The sequence below is a fragment of the Xiphophorus maculatus genome, chromosome 17 (assembly GCF_002775205.1).
Source record: "Xiphophorus maculatus strain JP 163 A chromosome 17, X_maculatus-5.0-male, whole genome shotgun sequence".
NCBI classification, from domain to species: domain Eukaryota; kingdom Metazoa; phylum Chordata; class Actinopteri; order Cyprinodontiformes; family Poeciliidae; genus Xiphophorus; species Xiphophorus maculatus.
Genome location: NC_036459.1, coordinates 13,193,320 through 13,209,246, shown reverse-complemented (window position 1 = coordinate 13,209,246; position 15,927 = coordinate 13,193,320). Strand labels below are relative to the sequence as shown.

The 15,927-nt window shown below is 40.0% G+C and overlaps 1 protein-coding gene across 1 annotated transcript; it reads right to left on the bottom strand.

The window, feature by feature from the left end:
• Positions 1 to 4,427: 4,427 nt before the first annotated feature.
• On the bottom strand, positions 4,428 to 14,623 carry LOC102220770 (DENN domain-containing protein 2A). The gene is made up of 20 exons (XM_005797257.3): positions 14,263 to 14,623; positions 13,580 to 13,630; positions 11,021 to 12,223; positions 10,810 to 10,901; positions 10,540 to 10,634; positions 10,251 to 10,460; positions 10,074 to 10,167; positions 9,933 to 9,983; positions 9,618 to 9,805; positions 9,311 to 9,420; positions 9,128 to 9,197; positions 8,707 to 8,784; positions 8,496 to 8,636; positions 7,841 to 7,989; positions 7,219 to 7,396; positions 6,528 to 6,569; positions 6,323 to 6,431; positions 5,059 to 5,331; positions 4,891 to 4,977; positions 4,428 to 4,810 (listed from the first exon to the last, which is right to left on the bottom strand). Exons 1-20 carry the CDS (start codon positions 14,295 to 14,297, stop codon positions 4,779 to 4,781), a joined length of 3,288 nt encoding a protein of 1,095 aa, XP_005797314.2. The 5' UTR covers positions 14,298 to 14,623; the 3' UTR covers positions 4,428 to 4,778.
• Between the last annotated feature and the right edge of the window lie 1,304 nt (positions 14,624 to 15,927).

Sequence of the window (15,927 nt, the reverse complement as noted above, 5' to 3'; positions counted from 1 at the left end):
TGTGAATGTACAAAGAAAAGGCTGAAACAAAATGTCAGCAGCAGACACTAAACTCTCCATTTTGATTAATGGCAAGAGGCGCTTGGCTCCTGCACCTCCGCGCCTTCGTAAATCACACCATGAATCCTGTAATTAGTAAAAGCAACCTCAAGGGAGTTCGAAATGCAAGCTTGCAAAGCCTTGGAATGAGGCCGTTAAATCTCCGCAGAGGATTCTTAATTGAATCGGTGGTTGGTTTTTAATGGACCATGATGATAGAGTGATTTTATTGCTGGTTGGATGGTTTTTGATGCAGTGTGTTGCACTGCTGAATCTTCCAGCAGGTTCTGACATGTAGGTAGATATTTTCAGAGGTGATGGCTGCAAAGTGTCTCATAAATGTGGAATCCAGTTGGGTAAGAGACACCAGTGAAATGCACTTTGGAGGGAAGATTAGAGTTTCTACAAACTATTATTGTTTGTAAGTGGTGGAGAAGAGTACTTACCACCTGACTGAAGAAACACAAGGTGTGAGAAGTGAGGGTTTAGGAAGTTTAGCCACAGAAATTTACTGATGCAGGACGCAAGGTTCTGGAGGTTAACTCCTGCTGGTTGGGATTAATCAGACCTATAATTACCGGTTAACTAACTTTCTTGAAATCACAGCCAGGTGCTTGGCAGGAAACGAGGTATGACTATATGAGGTCTGGGGTTCAGACATCTGCACATAGTCCACACAAATCCACAAGCAGAACAATAACACATTCAGGCTCCAACAGCACGAGCAAGCTGATCAAACATTTCAGCTGCAGTCAGTTCACCTCACTCATCACATCCATTCATCTTCCTGAAATGACTTCTGCACTGCAGCTTCTTTCCCAATCGAGGAGCAATTCAGGGATTTTCACATTTGTAACTCTGACAGCCTTACTGAAGGTGGATGTGTTGAGTTGTGTTGTGAAACCTTTGCTTTTCTTCTTAAGCTCTTATAGATTGCACTCCTCATGTTGGAAATGTTTTATTAAATAAATATATGTTAGAGGTGTTGCTGCTGTAAAAACTTGGATTTAGGTTTTAATACAAATCAAATGTGAGTGTGGGCTGTATAAGACACAATTTTTACTTATTAATATTTGAACTGAAGACTAGGTTGTAACGTTTGAATTTTGCATTCAAGTTCTTATTGGTATTTCTTGTTTTATCATTCTCACATTTACCCAAATCCGGCTTTTTCATAGCAGTCTGATTCCCATCTTTTCAACCCCCCAAAAAAATCTGATTTGTGGCCGTCACATATAGTTATTCCGGATACGTATACGATTGTTTTCAAAGTGTCATTGATGATATAAAAATGACGTCAATGACGTAAATAAGAAGAAGCCAGACGCACGTAAGTGATACCTTAAAATTATAATTATAAAATTATGAAAGAAGTCTGTGTCAGTGAAGCACATCACAGTCCGACTTCCAAACAGACTTCTCTACAAAAGTTGTACTCAGTACTCTATAAAAATCTACTGCTATTAGTTGTGCTTTTTCATTAGTTCCCTTCATCTTGTTATGATCTTGTGATGATACTTTCAGCTCCCATTGCTCAATAACCTTTAATTAGCTGTTAATAACTTATCCCTGGGTTATAAATATGATGCCAGGCAATCACTTTGCCCTTGTCAACAATGAAAGTAAAAGACTAAAACAACTGGAAGTACCAGGTGGGAAGAAAGTTATCTTGCCTCTAATGGAGATGCTATGGATGATAAATAAGAAAATTAAAGCTCACATTTCAAGAAGTGCTACAAATTTTTACCTGTGGCTCGAATAAATATGGTGGGCACTGAAACCGCATTATTTAGAAACCAGTTAAGAGAGTCCAACCTCTTATCCCCTCTTCACTATACCAGAGTCAAATTCCCTCATTAGCATGTCTTGACCTGGTAATCACCTAATTAAGTTCAGGTCTGTTGAAGAAGAAATGCCTCTAAAAGTTGCACCATAGTTGCTCTCCGGGACTAGAGCTGGGCACCCCTGCGGTAAGCTAACTGTTTTTGTGTCAACTCATGCTACTTAATACATTCTCGGTCTTATCATCAACATTACAGGTAATACAGGTTATTTATTCAATCAAAGAATCACAACAGGAGGTTTTGTTCAAATTCAGCTGTTCAGAGTAGCATCTGAGATATAAATTAGCTGTTTGTAGCTAACAATATGAACTGTTTTTAAGCTAACCTCTTTTAGCAGCTTCTCTTATCTGGTACAGACTGCGTACAGCATATACAGTTCCAAATAAATGTGGCATGGTGCGAAGTTAATCTTACCCTCTTATATTTTAAGCCATGAGTCGCTTAAGCTAAGCAACAAATGCTACAATGAATCTCTTCATTTGACTCTATACATCTCTAAAACAGATTATCATTTCACTATTACAGCTTTTTGTGATGTCATTTGTCAGCCAGAGAGGCAAAGATGTGACAGCTAAAATAATTTCTCTGTTAATATATGGTAGCCCAAAAAAGCTGCACGCTAAAGCTAGCTTATACAGAACTTCTAGCAAGGAGCAAATCCCTTAACCAATGGGAGGCCACGCAATCTACAAGCAAAAAGTCAAACGTGATACTGTGAATAATTAGAAGTTGGCATGAAATAGCTGGAAGATCATTTCTAGTGTGAAGATAATAAGCAAAGGTGTGTAACTTTAAAGAACATTCTCTTAATTTATCGCTTTTCAGTAGTTGGTACATTCAGCCAATAAATATATTTTTATCCATGGTGAGCAATTTGAAGTTGTAAATTAGTTTTATCCCATGACTTGAAAAAGCTCAAGTTTGTTCATGTTTAGAAACGATTTACACTAAAACAGGTAAAGGAACTAAAGGTATAGTTAAACACAGATATTGAACATCTATTTTTAGAAAAATTATTAAACCGTGTTTCTTGAGTTGGTTTTAAAAGTTGATCAGTTTTATTTTTGCTAACTTTCCATTCCTAAATGTTGTTGTATTTAAACTTTAATTCCCCTAAAAGATTTATTTCTTAATTTGACAAGACTTGATTTGCAGCTTTAAGCTCAGGAATCATTACTTTTATAAGCTAAAATGAGGATGACTAGATTGAGACCAAACCACTTTTGACATAAAAGCTTAGTGGGGGGAAAAAAGTAAAAAATGTGGCTGCGGTAAAAAATTTCTGTTTTTTTTTTTACATGCAACCCAAAATTTGGATAATTGCCAGTAACGCAGTACAGTAAATACAAGTTTCAAGTAACTTATCTGAATTTTTTTGTTTTTTCACTTAACTGACTTACAGTAAATGACTGAAAAACAATCCGTGCGCCGTGAAGAACAGATTATCATGACAGAATTTCACAAAATACAAACACTATTTAGTCTGCTTTGTGTATGTTTTGTTTGATGAGATCAAAAGAGAAACTCAAGTGTTCAATTGGCATTAACAAATTTGATAGCAGATGAGTTTCTGGGGATTTTGTTGTGGCAATAGAGTATTATAGTCTGCTCTGGTTCTCATTACAAACCACTTTAACATATTTCATTGCTTCCAATTTTCCTCAAATTCATGTGGCGTTTTCAGATATGTTATTAACTTTGGAGTTCTTGTACAGGATGTCCCTTTGAGGAACGATTTGATTTAAAAACAGGGGAATTGGGAGAAAAATACAAAAGCGTTCTTGAAACAGATCTGATCATTTGGCTTATGTAGTTTCACTAGAAGAGAAGGCACAGTGAATCTTGGTTTTGAAGGTAGATGTGACCTTGATTTAACCTCTGTTAGATATTTTCTTCTGTGGTTCACTGGAGTCTCACAGCCATAGAAATATGTCATTTATCAGTCTGGAAAGGGTTACAATAATTTAGGTTCCTGTCTTAAACTTCTATAAACCAGGATGCGTTGCTTTACGAGACCTTTTTGCCTACTTCATGATGTCAGAAAGTAATGTCTTGACTCTCTACTCAGGAATCCTCAACAGGCACTAACCAGGCATATGCCTTTATTTTAAACAATGCACTACTTATCCTTTGCTTTGCAGATGTGTTATGTGCTCATACTGACACTGAATGCCGTCTTTCCTGTGGGGTTTATATCCGTTTCGTTTCTATCACTAAAAGAATCGAGCAGTGAAGCTTTTACCAACAACTCCACGCTGATGTTCGTCACAGTCAAAAATGCAAAAGATCTTCAACTACATTAAAATAGTAGAAAAGGACACTGATACATTTATACTGGTATACAAACGTATACACCCCCCCCCAAGAATGTAGTTTTTGTTTGACCTGATGTAATTTAATCAATTTTCCAAACAAAAATATAGAAAGACACAAATATTATGGCCATAAGAAACCTGAAGGATTTTCAGAGCAGCGTGCAGGTTTGTCATTTTCTTCTCTCTAATACAGCCCCCTGCTGGAAACAGTAGAAAAAAACTACAAACATAAAGTCAAACCATTGTTTTATTTTTCTGGTGTGCTTGAAAATGAGTTTGTCATCAGCATACTGCACAATGCCAAAAAAGATGGCACCATATACTGTACATTCCCATTTGAAAATCTCCCAACCAAGATCTGAAATATTTATATAAATCCTTAGTTCCAGGTGTCCTCATCTTTCCAGATATTAAATGCTGCTTTTAAATGGTTCACCAACTTTTCAGTCAAAGTGTCTCCAGGCATTCTTGAAACTTTTGACCTCACTGGTCAAAAGTTCTCAAAAAACAGGACAAGTTCCAAGAAATATCCTTGAGCTTCTAATCAGGATCTTCTTCTTTTGTTTGTTGTCTCTCTTCATTATCTCTTAGAAAGAAATTTCATTCTGTTTCCTGGAGGAATCAAAAAAGAATAATTTAAGGTGGGACTGAGTCAACATCTTGTTAAGCTAACTGATCCGAATCATTCTTACCCAATCCTTTGAGAAATCTGTTGACCCTCCGGTGTTCATTCTCATTGATGGAGTCCAAATACTCCTGCACTCTCACTTCAAATAGTCCTGTTAACAACGGGGAGGGTCAAAATCATCAACATTCACTCAATCTCCCAAACCCGAAGCCCCTTTTTCTCCTTTTGGTACCTCTCAGAGCTTGCCGATGGAGCTCTCTCTCCTGGATAAACCAGCCAAACATCTGGGTGTCCATGAAGACCTCCAAGAAGCGGCGCACGGTCTTGGAAGGGATCGCTTTCCGGAACCCCTCGCGTTGGAACGCGCAGGAAGCGGGAGAAGACGACGAAGAGGAGGAATATCCGTCTTCACGTTCGGCGGTGATGAACAGCGGATAGTGTCCAACTAACTCCACAAAGAAGCGGACAAAGGCCTCAGACACAACGGTGCTAAGATGACCAGTGTCTAAAAAGACAAAGAGGTGAATTTTTATCAACCAGTCCACCCACCTTTTCAGTCTAATAAAACTCAAGGGCTCCCAAACTTTTCCATGCCATCACCCCTTCAATAGCATTACCTTCTGGTCAGGAACCCCCTTTGCAAACACATAGACAATGCTACAAAACATCTAAAGAAACATCAACTTTTTCCTCCACTTTTTATGCTCTATTCAATAATTGATGCATTCTTAAATAAAAACCTTTTGATTTTAGTTGGCCATGAGTTCAAAGAGGGGTTTTTTTTCTTCTAATTTTGAATATGTGGTTTCTGTTTAACTTCAAGTATTTCTCAAAGAAATGTGTGTAATCACAAATGGGTTTCAACCGAAATCAGAGGTATATTTAAGTTATGTTTTTGGGGAAAGTCGTGGACGGTTAATATTTTACCTGCAGTAGCTCCTGGCCCTATTCATTCATTACACATTTAGATTGGTGGTTCTGGTCAGAGTGCCTGAAGCAAATTTTCAATGAATGCTAATTTATTGATTGTTTTTTGCACTGTCTTAATTTCTTATTTCTATATCAGGCAGGTCTGGGATAATCCCAGTGGGAATAAGTTTACGATTGTTTCTTTTCTATTCTTCTGTGTAAAATGGTCTATGATCCAGTTCATTATCACTCTCCAAGAGATCGTAATGAAAACATTGTATGTCTTTGTTCAGCTGAGCTAAAAATAGAAGAGTGTATAGTCTTCAAGGTCGAAGTGACTCGTGTGAATGTGCCATATTAGGATATAATAGTCACCAAGGTAATAAAGAGACGGGTCACTGACTCGGAATGCCTTTTCATTTATCTTAACGGCCCTATCAACAACTTATAAAAATGAAACTCCTAACCCAGGACCTGAAGAAGCCTTTAGATTAAGAAGCTAAACATAAGATGTTGACTGCTTGGGGCCTTTTTCACATAATCATACTTTCACAGACTGATCACTTTAAAGCCCTGTTTTGTCTCACCACTGATTGAGTCTGCTCCTCTGTCATTAGCAAGTTCTCTTCTTCTTTCTAGAACATTCTCTAGAGCCGACTGGAGCTTAGAGGGTAGTATTGAGTCCTCGTCATCCAACTAAATGTGACAGCAGAGAAAGATGATTATTAATGTGAAGGCCAAAGCTGGTCCTGATTCATAAAGATCACTTAAAATGTAGAAATATGCACTCACCTGTCTGAGGAGTCGATTATTGCCTAGATCCACGACAAGAACCTGCACACAGAAAAACTAAGTGGTATTATCTTTAACAAGCAAACATAAAACTGTACCAATAAACAAACAAAAGCAAGAATAAGTGTCGGATGCAAAATTTAAAGGGGCACCATTATGTATTGTCCAGACTCATAGCACAATCTAGTAACTGTTACCTCCAGTTGTTATAAAAATGACTTAAAAGAAATCTGACTTTTTAATTCAACACCTCGAAATTGGGCCTGTGGCTCTTTAAAAACTCCTGCTCTTTCTGAAACTCCGCCTTCAGGAAGTAATCACAACATTGCTCCTCTCAGTACAGCACTTTTATCAGTGCTGTACTGAGAAGTAGCTCTTACACAAGGTGTTTGCTAATTGCTGCTGACTAGTCTGAAGGAGCTGAGTGGGAGGATGGCAGGAGAGAGGCGGAAGCTAGGAAACAGCTCTGAGGAGGATCTAGATTTCAATGCCGGCACTAGATTCATCCAGGAGTTTATACTCAGCTGAATGGTTGCCACGGGAGATTAAAAGATTCCTCAAACATGCATGAAAGAATCAAGGCAATATTGAAGGTATGATTTGATGAGGGAATAACATAACGTGATGTAAAGCTCAGAAAAGTCCATTTTACATAAAACTGCTGCTTTAAGTTTGCTGCTTTAAGTCTGACCTCCTCCAGGGGAAGCTCGTTGAGTTGGGTTAAAGAGCTGGACAGCAGGCCGACAATGAAAGGGGTCGGAGTGCAGACGATGTCCAACATGGCGGAGGGCAGCACCGGAATGTAGGTGTGCTGCCAGACGAAGGGGTAGAGCAGAGCAACAACTGCGTGGCAGCACTGGGAGAGGGTACTGCAAGGAGAGAACATGGGGTTAAGCTGTGAAATTATGCTGGAGGATTTAATAGAAGAACACTTTTCCACCACTAGAGGGTGCCAAAGCTCAACACTAATCATGGAAAATCAAACGCCACCATTTCTGGCTTTTCCCAGTGGAGCAAACAAACTGGCCAACAACTCATCCACCAGAGCTCCAGATGTCACTCTTGCATGAGCTCCTAATCCCTGGGATGCCTTACATTTATTTAAAAACATTGCTCTGGACCACCCACAATTTATCCACCTCCATAATGACAACATCCTAGAGATACATTTTTCCCCCCCTAGGCAACAGTCCCACCAGCACAGTTTAATAAACACTGGAAGGAGGGCGTCTGGAACAAAATCTAATTCCAAAGAGATTTTGCTTGCTGGGAAGCTTGAGGAAATTGGTCGCACTGAACGTGAACGCGCCAACCTGAGCTTATCAGCGGTGAAGATCACTCTTCTCTCCAGCAGCAGAGAGCTGAACACGCGGAGGAGAAGCCGCAGACTCAAGCAGGAGAACAGGCATTCAAAGTCCACATGCTCTAGACGCGAGTCAGATGGCCGGCAGAGCTCCATCACCTGCACATTCAATACAGTTTACCATAAATACAATTTAAAACTTAGATTAATAGGGATGTTTCATAATTTCTTTGACAAACTATGTACTTCGGTCAGATGAGATCAAAATTTTGGGTAACAAACACAGCACCTCATGCCCAGTGTGGGGTATGGAAGAGAATCTGTGATGCTGTGGGCCTGGTTCTCTTCCAAAGGAGCAGAGAATGTTGTCAGATTTTATTGCATTATGGATTCTCTAGGATATCAGGACATTTTAAAGAACGAAAAAAAATCTACTGGAGTCTAAAGGGAAAGTGTAAGTGGGTTCTTCTTGGGTCTTTCAGCTGGATAATGATTCAAAACATATAGTACACTTAAACACTATGCAGGAAAAAACTAAAACAATACACTTCCACTCAATCTGCTTAAAGTAACTTGCATACAAAGATGGATTATCACAGATTTGATGGAGGTGCATTGAAAGGCATTTCTTAATGTTCTGTGTGTGTTTTGTCGTCTTGTCTCACCTCAGTGCCAGAACCAGGGAGAAAGGTTTTGATGTTGATGGTTCTTCCTGGAGCTGGAAACTGGGCTTCCATGATGGCTCTCATAAATGGCTGGACCAGTGCTGGGGAGAGCGCTCGCCGCCTCTCCACTTCATCCAACACCTGCCAAGTACGAACGAACACTAAAGTCCTGCAATGCAGTAGCATTGGTTCCACAGTAGCAGGCGTTTACCTTGGAGAACAGGTTGAAACAGCCGAGGTGACTAACGATACAATAAACCTCTGGCAGGCGTTGGCCTTTTCCACTGGGCTGAAACACAGGAGAAAACTCACTTCCATTTGCTCAAAAACAAACATATTTGTCGCATCTTGAAACGTCAAAGGTCATCAGTAGAACTCTAGACGCATTAGGGTTTGACGAAGTGACCTCACTCCCTTTGGAGATCCATAAACGGGACCATATGCACACTTTCACATGCAGAGTACGGTTCCCAGTCTCGGACACTTCCGCCTCGGCTCTGAGATGAGCCGTTTTCCCACAGGCACGTCCACCATTTTGGCATGTTTATTTACTCAGCCGACATTTGGTATTCAGCCACTTCCTGTTCAGTGACGTCATTTTTATTTTATTTACCCTGCTCGTTGATATTTACCAGTAAGCGGCGGCAGTATCCGAACCTCCTGCTGCCGTCCTCGCCGGTCAAAACAAAGGAGAACATCTCACTGTAAAATTGAAAATAAAAGCATAATCAGTATAGTTTTTTATTACATTAACTATGATCTACATTCCAGTTTTGTAAGGCAATAAGAGTTGTGTAACATTGTAGAGTTCTCACCTTGGGTACATCTCCACAGGCTCCCAGTTTTTTGCGTCTGGGAAACAGAACTGAGGTATGATCTTCAGCTGATCCTCCGTCTCCCTCAGAAACTTGAAGCTTTGCTCCAACTGCAACATATATGAAAACAATTGAGTGGATTTTCTCTATTCTTAAAAATAAATTTCATCCTAACTCTATAGAATAGTAGGGTCCAGATAGATAATCCAATTCTGTCTTGACCTTTGGATTAACATGAACGAATAAATGCCATAGCTGACTTTTTTTTTTTTTTCAAACTAGACAACTTTAGTGCTTCTCTGCTGACCTTAAGGGGGAACTGCTGTGTGACTTCTGGCATATAGTGGTCGCCGACCTTTGACTTCTGCAGTGAAACAACGAGGAAGTACTCAAACAGCTTGCGTTGGTGGCGCTCCTGATCCAGAGAGCAGCTTCTGGTGGTGGAGTCTTTGTAGTGGACCTGTGTCTTTCTCGGCTGCCTCAGGAGAGATCGAACTGGAACAGGACACAAAGATAAGATCGATTTAAAAATGGCTGCATAAAATAATACTTCCTTGTGGAAGTATTCATACCTCTTGAGCTAAGAATGCTTTTGTGATGTACTGCAAAAATCACACCTTACCTTTTAATCTGTCTTCAACTTCACTCTCTGAGTCGCTGTTCTCATCAGTTACTGTGAACGGAAGCCAAACAATCCCCATTGTTGTCCCAAATATTAAAAGAACTCAACTGTAATTTTTCAGAGCAAAATAAACACTAAAACCTCTTCCAGAAATGGTTTCGGCGTAGTGATACATCCTTCGCAGCTGTTTTTTTCTGCTCCGACCCTCAAATATACTGTTTATTCTCAGCACAACCTGTAGAGGAGGGAAAAGGGTTGAGTTAGTGTTAAGAAATACAGTTTTCTAAAAGTATTTATCCTGTGATTTGTAATGCAGACTGTTGGTATCCTGCGACAGGTGCGGCTGTAGGGATCCCCTGGGATCCAGGCGCCGTGTTCAGGCCCAGGCGGGGTGGAGGGCGGGCTGAGCTGGGGCGGAGATGAAACGCCTCCACTGTTGATGCTGTGGGCTGACTGGTTGGATCTCTTCAGATCCAGTAGCTTGAAGCTTCTGCCTGAGTTCTGTCTGAAGAAACCAGGCCTAGATGCCTAATGACAGGAAAACGTTACGATAACCTCATTTATGTTGCGGCTGCCTCGTACTTTTGTTACTTTTCTGTTTGTGAACCTTTGTTGTATCGGCACCAGGAGATGAGGGGACAGACTGCTGCGAACATTGACTCTCCAACTCTATGTCTTCATATGGGTTCTCATTGGATGAGTCTGCAGAAACAAACATATGTTTATATAATATTTTTTTAGATATGTAGACATGGTGGCATGGCCCTCAACACAGAGTTATGTTCATAAATATTTCTAGAAAATAGAGAAAGTGAAAATGTTCAATCACAAAAATATGTTATAATGGGGAAATGATCAAATGAAGCAGTTGTCTGACCCAAGATGTCTTCATAGTGATGTTCCTGAGATGTGGGGCTGGCGAAAACTGGGCTGGGTGACCTTGTACGGTCTTCAAAGTCAAATGGTTTCCTGTCACAGTTGGCACAAAAGTGCAAGTTATTTAGATGATCTCAATGGATTTTATTTAATACTTTGTTTGACATAATCTTCCCAGAAGCCTCGTTGATTTGGTTTCAAACCATTCGTACCTGTTGTTAAGGTACCTGTCTGCCCTAAGTTTCCCATAGTAACCACAGGGGGGCTTTGAGGATGCTTTAGAGGAAATGGATGGCAGTGGAGGGAGGTTCCTCTTCCCTCTCCCCTCCTTCGAACTCATTCCCATGGAGGCAGTCGCCGGATGTTGAAAGGTACGCTTGGGTTTGGGCACCGGATTGATGGGCAGGGCACCCGGCTCCGTGTACACGTTCTCCTGATCCTCCCTTCCTTCTCTATCCCACAAAGATCTACTCTCAACTGAATCATTTAGTTCTTTCTTTTTCACCTCAACTTTCTTGTCCTTGCCCGGTGGGCTGAAGTAGTTTCCAAGCTCTGCGGGGGCTTTGCCATGGTTCTTCCCCAAAGTCTCTAGTTTCTTGAAAAGAGTAAACACCGCTCTCGTCTCCTCACTGGTTTGTTCTGACGATTTCTTTTCACTGCTCTTTTTTAGCATCCCAACTTGCTGTTTCTCAGTCGTTGGTGGAGAACAAGGTCTTGAATCATCACTAAGAGTGTCTTTGTGGCCTGCGTTTCTCTCGTGAGCTTTTGCTGTGTTGTCACTGGACCTAGAGCTTGGATTGATCACTTGGGGCTGATTCCCAGGTACGTGAGGTGAACAAGGAGTTGAATCATCTCGAGGAGTTTCTTTGTGACCTGTATATCTCTTTGAGGCAGTCTTTTCCCTGTTTTCACTAGACCTAGGGCCACTATTAGCCACTCGAGGTTGTTTTGGCAGTTCATCGGGGGAACAAGGTCTTGAATCGTCACGCGTTAATACATTTTCTTTCCCAAGGTCCTTCTCCTTACTGGCTACTGTCCTGGTACTTTCAGTCCTTTGCTTATCCACAGTTTTGTTGCTGCCGTTTGTCAAAGAGTCGGTTCCTTTAATGCTGGCACACTTGCTCAAGCTACTTGAAGGTAAATGTGAAAGAGTGGATTCTTTGTTCTCCCAAAGAGAAATCTTGTCCTTGATGTTTCCCCCATTGGATCTTGAAAGTTTGGTTCTGACGGTGGTGCTGTCGCTGGGGTAGAGGTCACAAACTGGTCTCCTGAAATCCATTCTTGATGAATCTTCTCTCTGGTTCCACAGATTGTCTAAAAGGGCAAAAGGTTGTCTTTTTGTCTCTTTTACTTTTTGCCCAATGTCCTCAACTTCCACTGTCACACTTTTCCCTCGAAGAAAGCCCAACTTTTGCCTGAACAAAGGATAAAAGCACACTTTTAACTTTTGATTCATAATGAATTGGTCAGTCTTTATATTGTGCCAGAAATAAAATAAATGTAGACTTCTAATTTCTAAAGAAACAAAACCACCAGAGTTTTCTGAACTTCTCATGCGGTCAGTGGGGCGACCAGTCATAGGACGCTCAGTTTTCCTGGTGACAGTGGGAAAACTGAGCCTGAGAGTAAATGCCAGAGGGGAAGCTCATGATCATCTTCTTCTCATCATCTTTGCAAAATAAACACATTCTTGGACTGGGGCCAAATTTTGCTGCACTGTTAAGTTTTAATAAATAAACTAGAGGAAATGGGAAGCCCCAAGTTTAAGGACCTTCTATGGATGGGAGGATTAAAGGCCAGCTTTTCCTCATTTCTCAGGCTTGGAAAGGGAAATGTTTTGCATTTTTGAAATTTATACAGGTTTCACTATTTTGTATTGCCCTGGAAATATGACCTCCTTACAGGCAAAATACTTAGAAACATCATATTTTTGGCATATTTTTATCTATTCTTTTATAAGAATAGCTAAACAATTTCACCGTCACTGACATGCATTTGTTCATAGCTTTCTTGGTTTTCCCAAGATCTTTACCAGCATTATTTTCATAAAGTGACTGAGTCAGAAAAGATTTTACACTTTTTCTCACATATCACCTCATATTCTCACCAAGTTGCATCTATTTAAGCTCATATATTGATATATTGAAACTGATATCCACATCCTTCACATGGAGTAACATTTATATAAACAAGCCTCTCTAGACTTTTTTTAGTCTATGAATGTAATTATCTTCATTTATCCCCTCATTTATTAATCACATTTGGAAGAACAGGTTTCAGGTAAGGCGCACCTTTATGCAGATAACTCTATATTTAAAGGTCACTATGGTGATTATTCATACACATGCTGCTTCCTCCACATTTTGCCGATTTTCTTCAATAGCAAGAACACAATGTTATAGTCAACACTTTGCTATATAATTTGCTGCCCTCCACATTGCCTTTAGATGACCGTGATTTTTCTGAATCTTGGTCATAAAATGACTTTCAAAGCACATTTTATTGTTTTGTTTTTCCAGGACTATAATATTAGTTTCTCTGTGATTGTCATTTGAGTTATGAAGTTTTTCGGCTGGTTTTAGTTGCTATCTTAGAGAAGGAACAGGACGTTTTTGCAGACTGGGGTCCAGATTTCTGAAGATTTTCAGTTGGGGCGACAGTGGAGCAGAGGGTTTGACCTGTAGCCAGTGGGTTGCTGGTTCAACTTCCCACTGGTGAAATCATTTACGTGCAGCAGAGGTTGAAACAATAATCTGGGCCTTCGAACAAACCTGTCGACAGTTGTGTTGGTTCTCTCAGCAGTCTCCATGATCACTGGACACCTGCAATAGTCACAGGGTCAATTGTTTTGGACAGGTTACAATAACATATTGCTCCTAAAATTCAATTTCACAGCATTCCTCTCAATCAATCAAAAGGAGTTGGCCAAATTCAAGGAAAACACCGCAGTATGACATGCTCAGAAATCAATTCCTCTGTCACTTAGTCACTGCACAGGTCAAAAACTAGCCTCCTGTGAGGACAAACATGCTCAGCATACTTTCACATGTCTCTAGGGGCAACAATTTAAAGTTCAATGTCCTCCAAGATAGCACTTGGTAATTTCCCAGAACTGTGACTGCTGTTACCGTTTACAGTCACTATGAGCAGAGGGACAGCATGCATCTATAGAGAAGACACAGAGAAGAAGCACAGATGCATATTGGCATTTTAAAGCAAAAGAGGATTAAGAGAACCCAGAGTGACATTATTGATTTTGACCAGAAGAGTAAAATGTAGAAACAAACCCCACAACCTTCTGCTTTGATCCCATCTTAAGTGTTTTTTTTTTTAAAAAAAACCCAAAGATGACAAATATCAACACTTCACCATCTTTCAACTTGCAAATAAATTAGGAACAATGAACAACCCAAGAACAATATTTCTGTCACCATATTTCAAAATCATTTCTCACCTCCATCCATTCGATAAAACTGTGGCTGGCTGCATTTGCTGCTCCTAAATCTGTATCCATCGGTACGGCGTCCAGACCCCAGTAGTGTTCCATATGTAAAGACAATCTGACAGGCTTCCCAGCTTCACTCAAATCTTGAGCAGATGGTAAAAAGTTTCTCTCTCCAACTAACAAACTCTCCCCCCCCCCTGCGCCCTGACTCTCTTCCAATCTGCAGCTTTCATTCACCCTCACTCTCCCATAACTCTGAATGCAACTTCCTGCTCCTCTCCCCTCTTTGAGTTGCTGCATGCCCCTCTCACAGCTGAACAAGCAGAATGAATGGCTGTGTCCTGATGCTCCCTGAAACGATTCAGAAGCCACGTTTTTAACCCGTTTTTTTGTTCCATGGGACATGCATCATCACATTAAATCACCTCCCTACCAAATTTGAAGTTTGTTGGAATTTCTGTCCCAGCTGTTCCTGAACTGTGGTTGCTTACGCAGCTGCAGCAGATCAGCCCCTCCCCACTTATCTGTCGTTTAACACACAGGATCCGTTTTTGTGTTAATATTTTCGGTCATTCCTCTTCTTTTTTTCTTTGATTTGTCTTAATCTTTACGTTTGTGATCTCTCGTTTTTTTTTTTTTTACATAGTTGTATTCGCCCCCCTTTATTCTCACACTCTTATATCACCTTCTTCATCCACCTTTGTGTAATTTGATGTAAGTATAAATCCATATGTTCAGTGAAGGCTTCAGAGATTTATTAGAGAAAATTAGTGAACAAAGACCAAGGAACAGAGCAAACAGGTAAGGGAGAACGTTGTTGGGCTTGAGTTGTTTTCATAACCAAGAATGATTCATTTGTATTTCCAGATGTGCAAAGCTGATGAGATACTAGAAAAGACTTACCAAAAGGTGGTTCTAGAACCTGCTGAGAGCGAAACACATGCACGCCAAACTTTTTAGATTTTTTGTGAAGAATTTCCAGTACATTATCCTTTGATTTCCACTTTACATCTTCTTTGCATTAGTCTAGAATATAACATTTCTTAAAAAGCATTGAAGTTTGTTGTAATGTGACAAAAAAGCTGAAGGAGTGAATAGTTTTTTTTGGCACTGTTAATATTATGCTAGATTTGGAAGCATAGCATACTTCCACAACTAATAGAGTTTAAAGGTGGTTCAATAACTAAATAACTAGTTTTTGAGGGCCAACAGCAGTTGTTTCAACCATCAGGAGGAACAGGAACACGGGGTCTCTCGTCTTAGCAGCTGTCTATGCCAAGCTATTTGTGTAAAAATTCACAATTTTAATTCAGCCCCCTTGAGTCAATTTTTAATTTTTTTTATTTGGAGAACCACCACCAGGTCACTCTTGTAAAACAGACCTTAGATAAATTAGTTAAAATCTACCTCTGTTTTTCTGTTTATTACCATATATTTGAGTATTTATTTTGTAGTTTTTGTTCAATAAATGTTATTGTATAGTTTAGGTGGACGATAAATTGGCCCTCCACTAGAATTCTGCATAGGAGCCAATTACAATCTTGGGCCAACCTTCCTTATGTGGTCCTCCACACCTTTACAGTAAAAATGACATTTTGACACAAAGAATGACGTCTTATGCCAAGGATATGGCATATTTATACTTTACACTATATTATTTATTTATGTATTTGA

Bases quoted from the DNA above. Each gene is read 5' to 3' on its own strand.
- LOC102220770 (XM_005797257.3), bottom strand. From the start codon at position 14,297: ATGCAGCCAGCCACAGTTTTATCGAATGGATGGAG. The intron at 10,902-11,020 runs GTACGAATGGTT...CAACTGTGACAG, and splicing joins GACAGGTACCTTAACAACAG to GAAACCATTTGACTTTGAAG. The intron at 10,461-10,539 runs GTTCACAAACAG...TCCTGTCATTAG, and splicing joins CTGGTGCCGATACAACAAAG to GCATCTAGGCCTGGTTTCTT.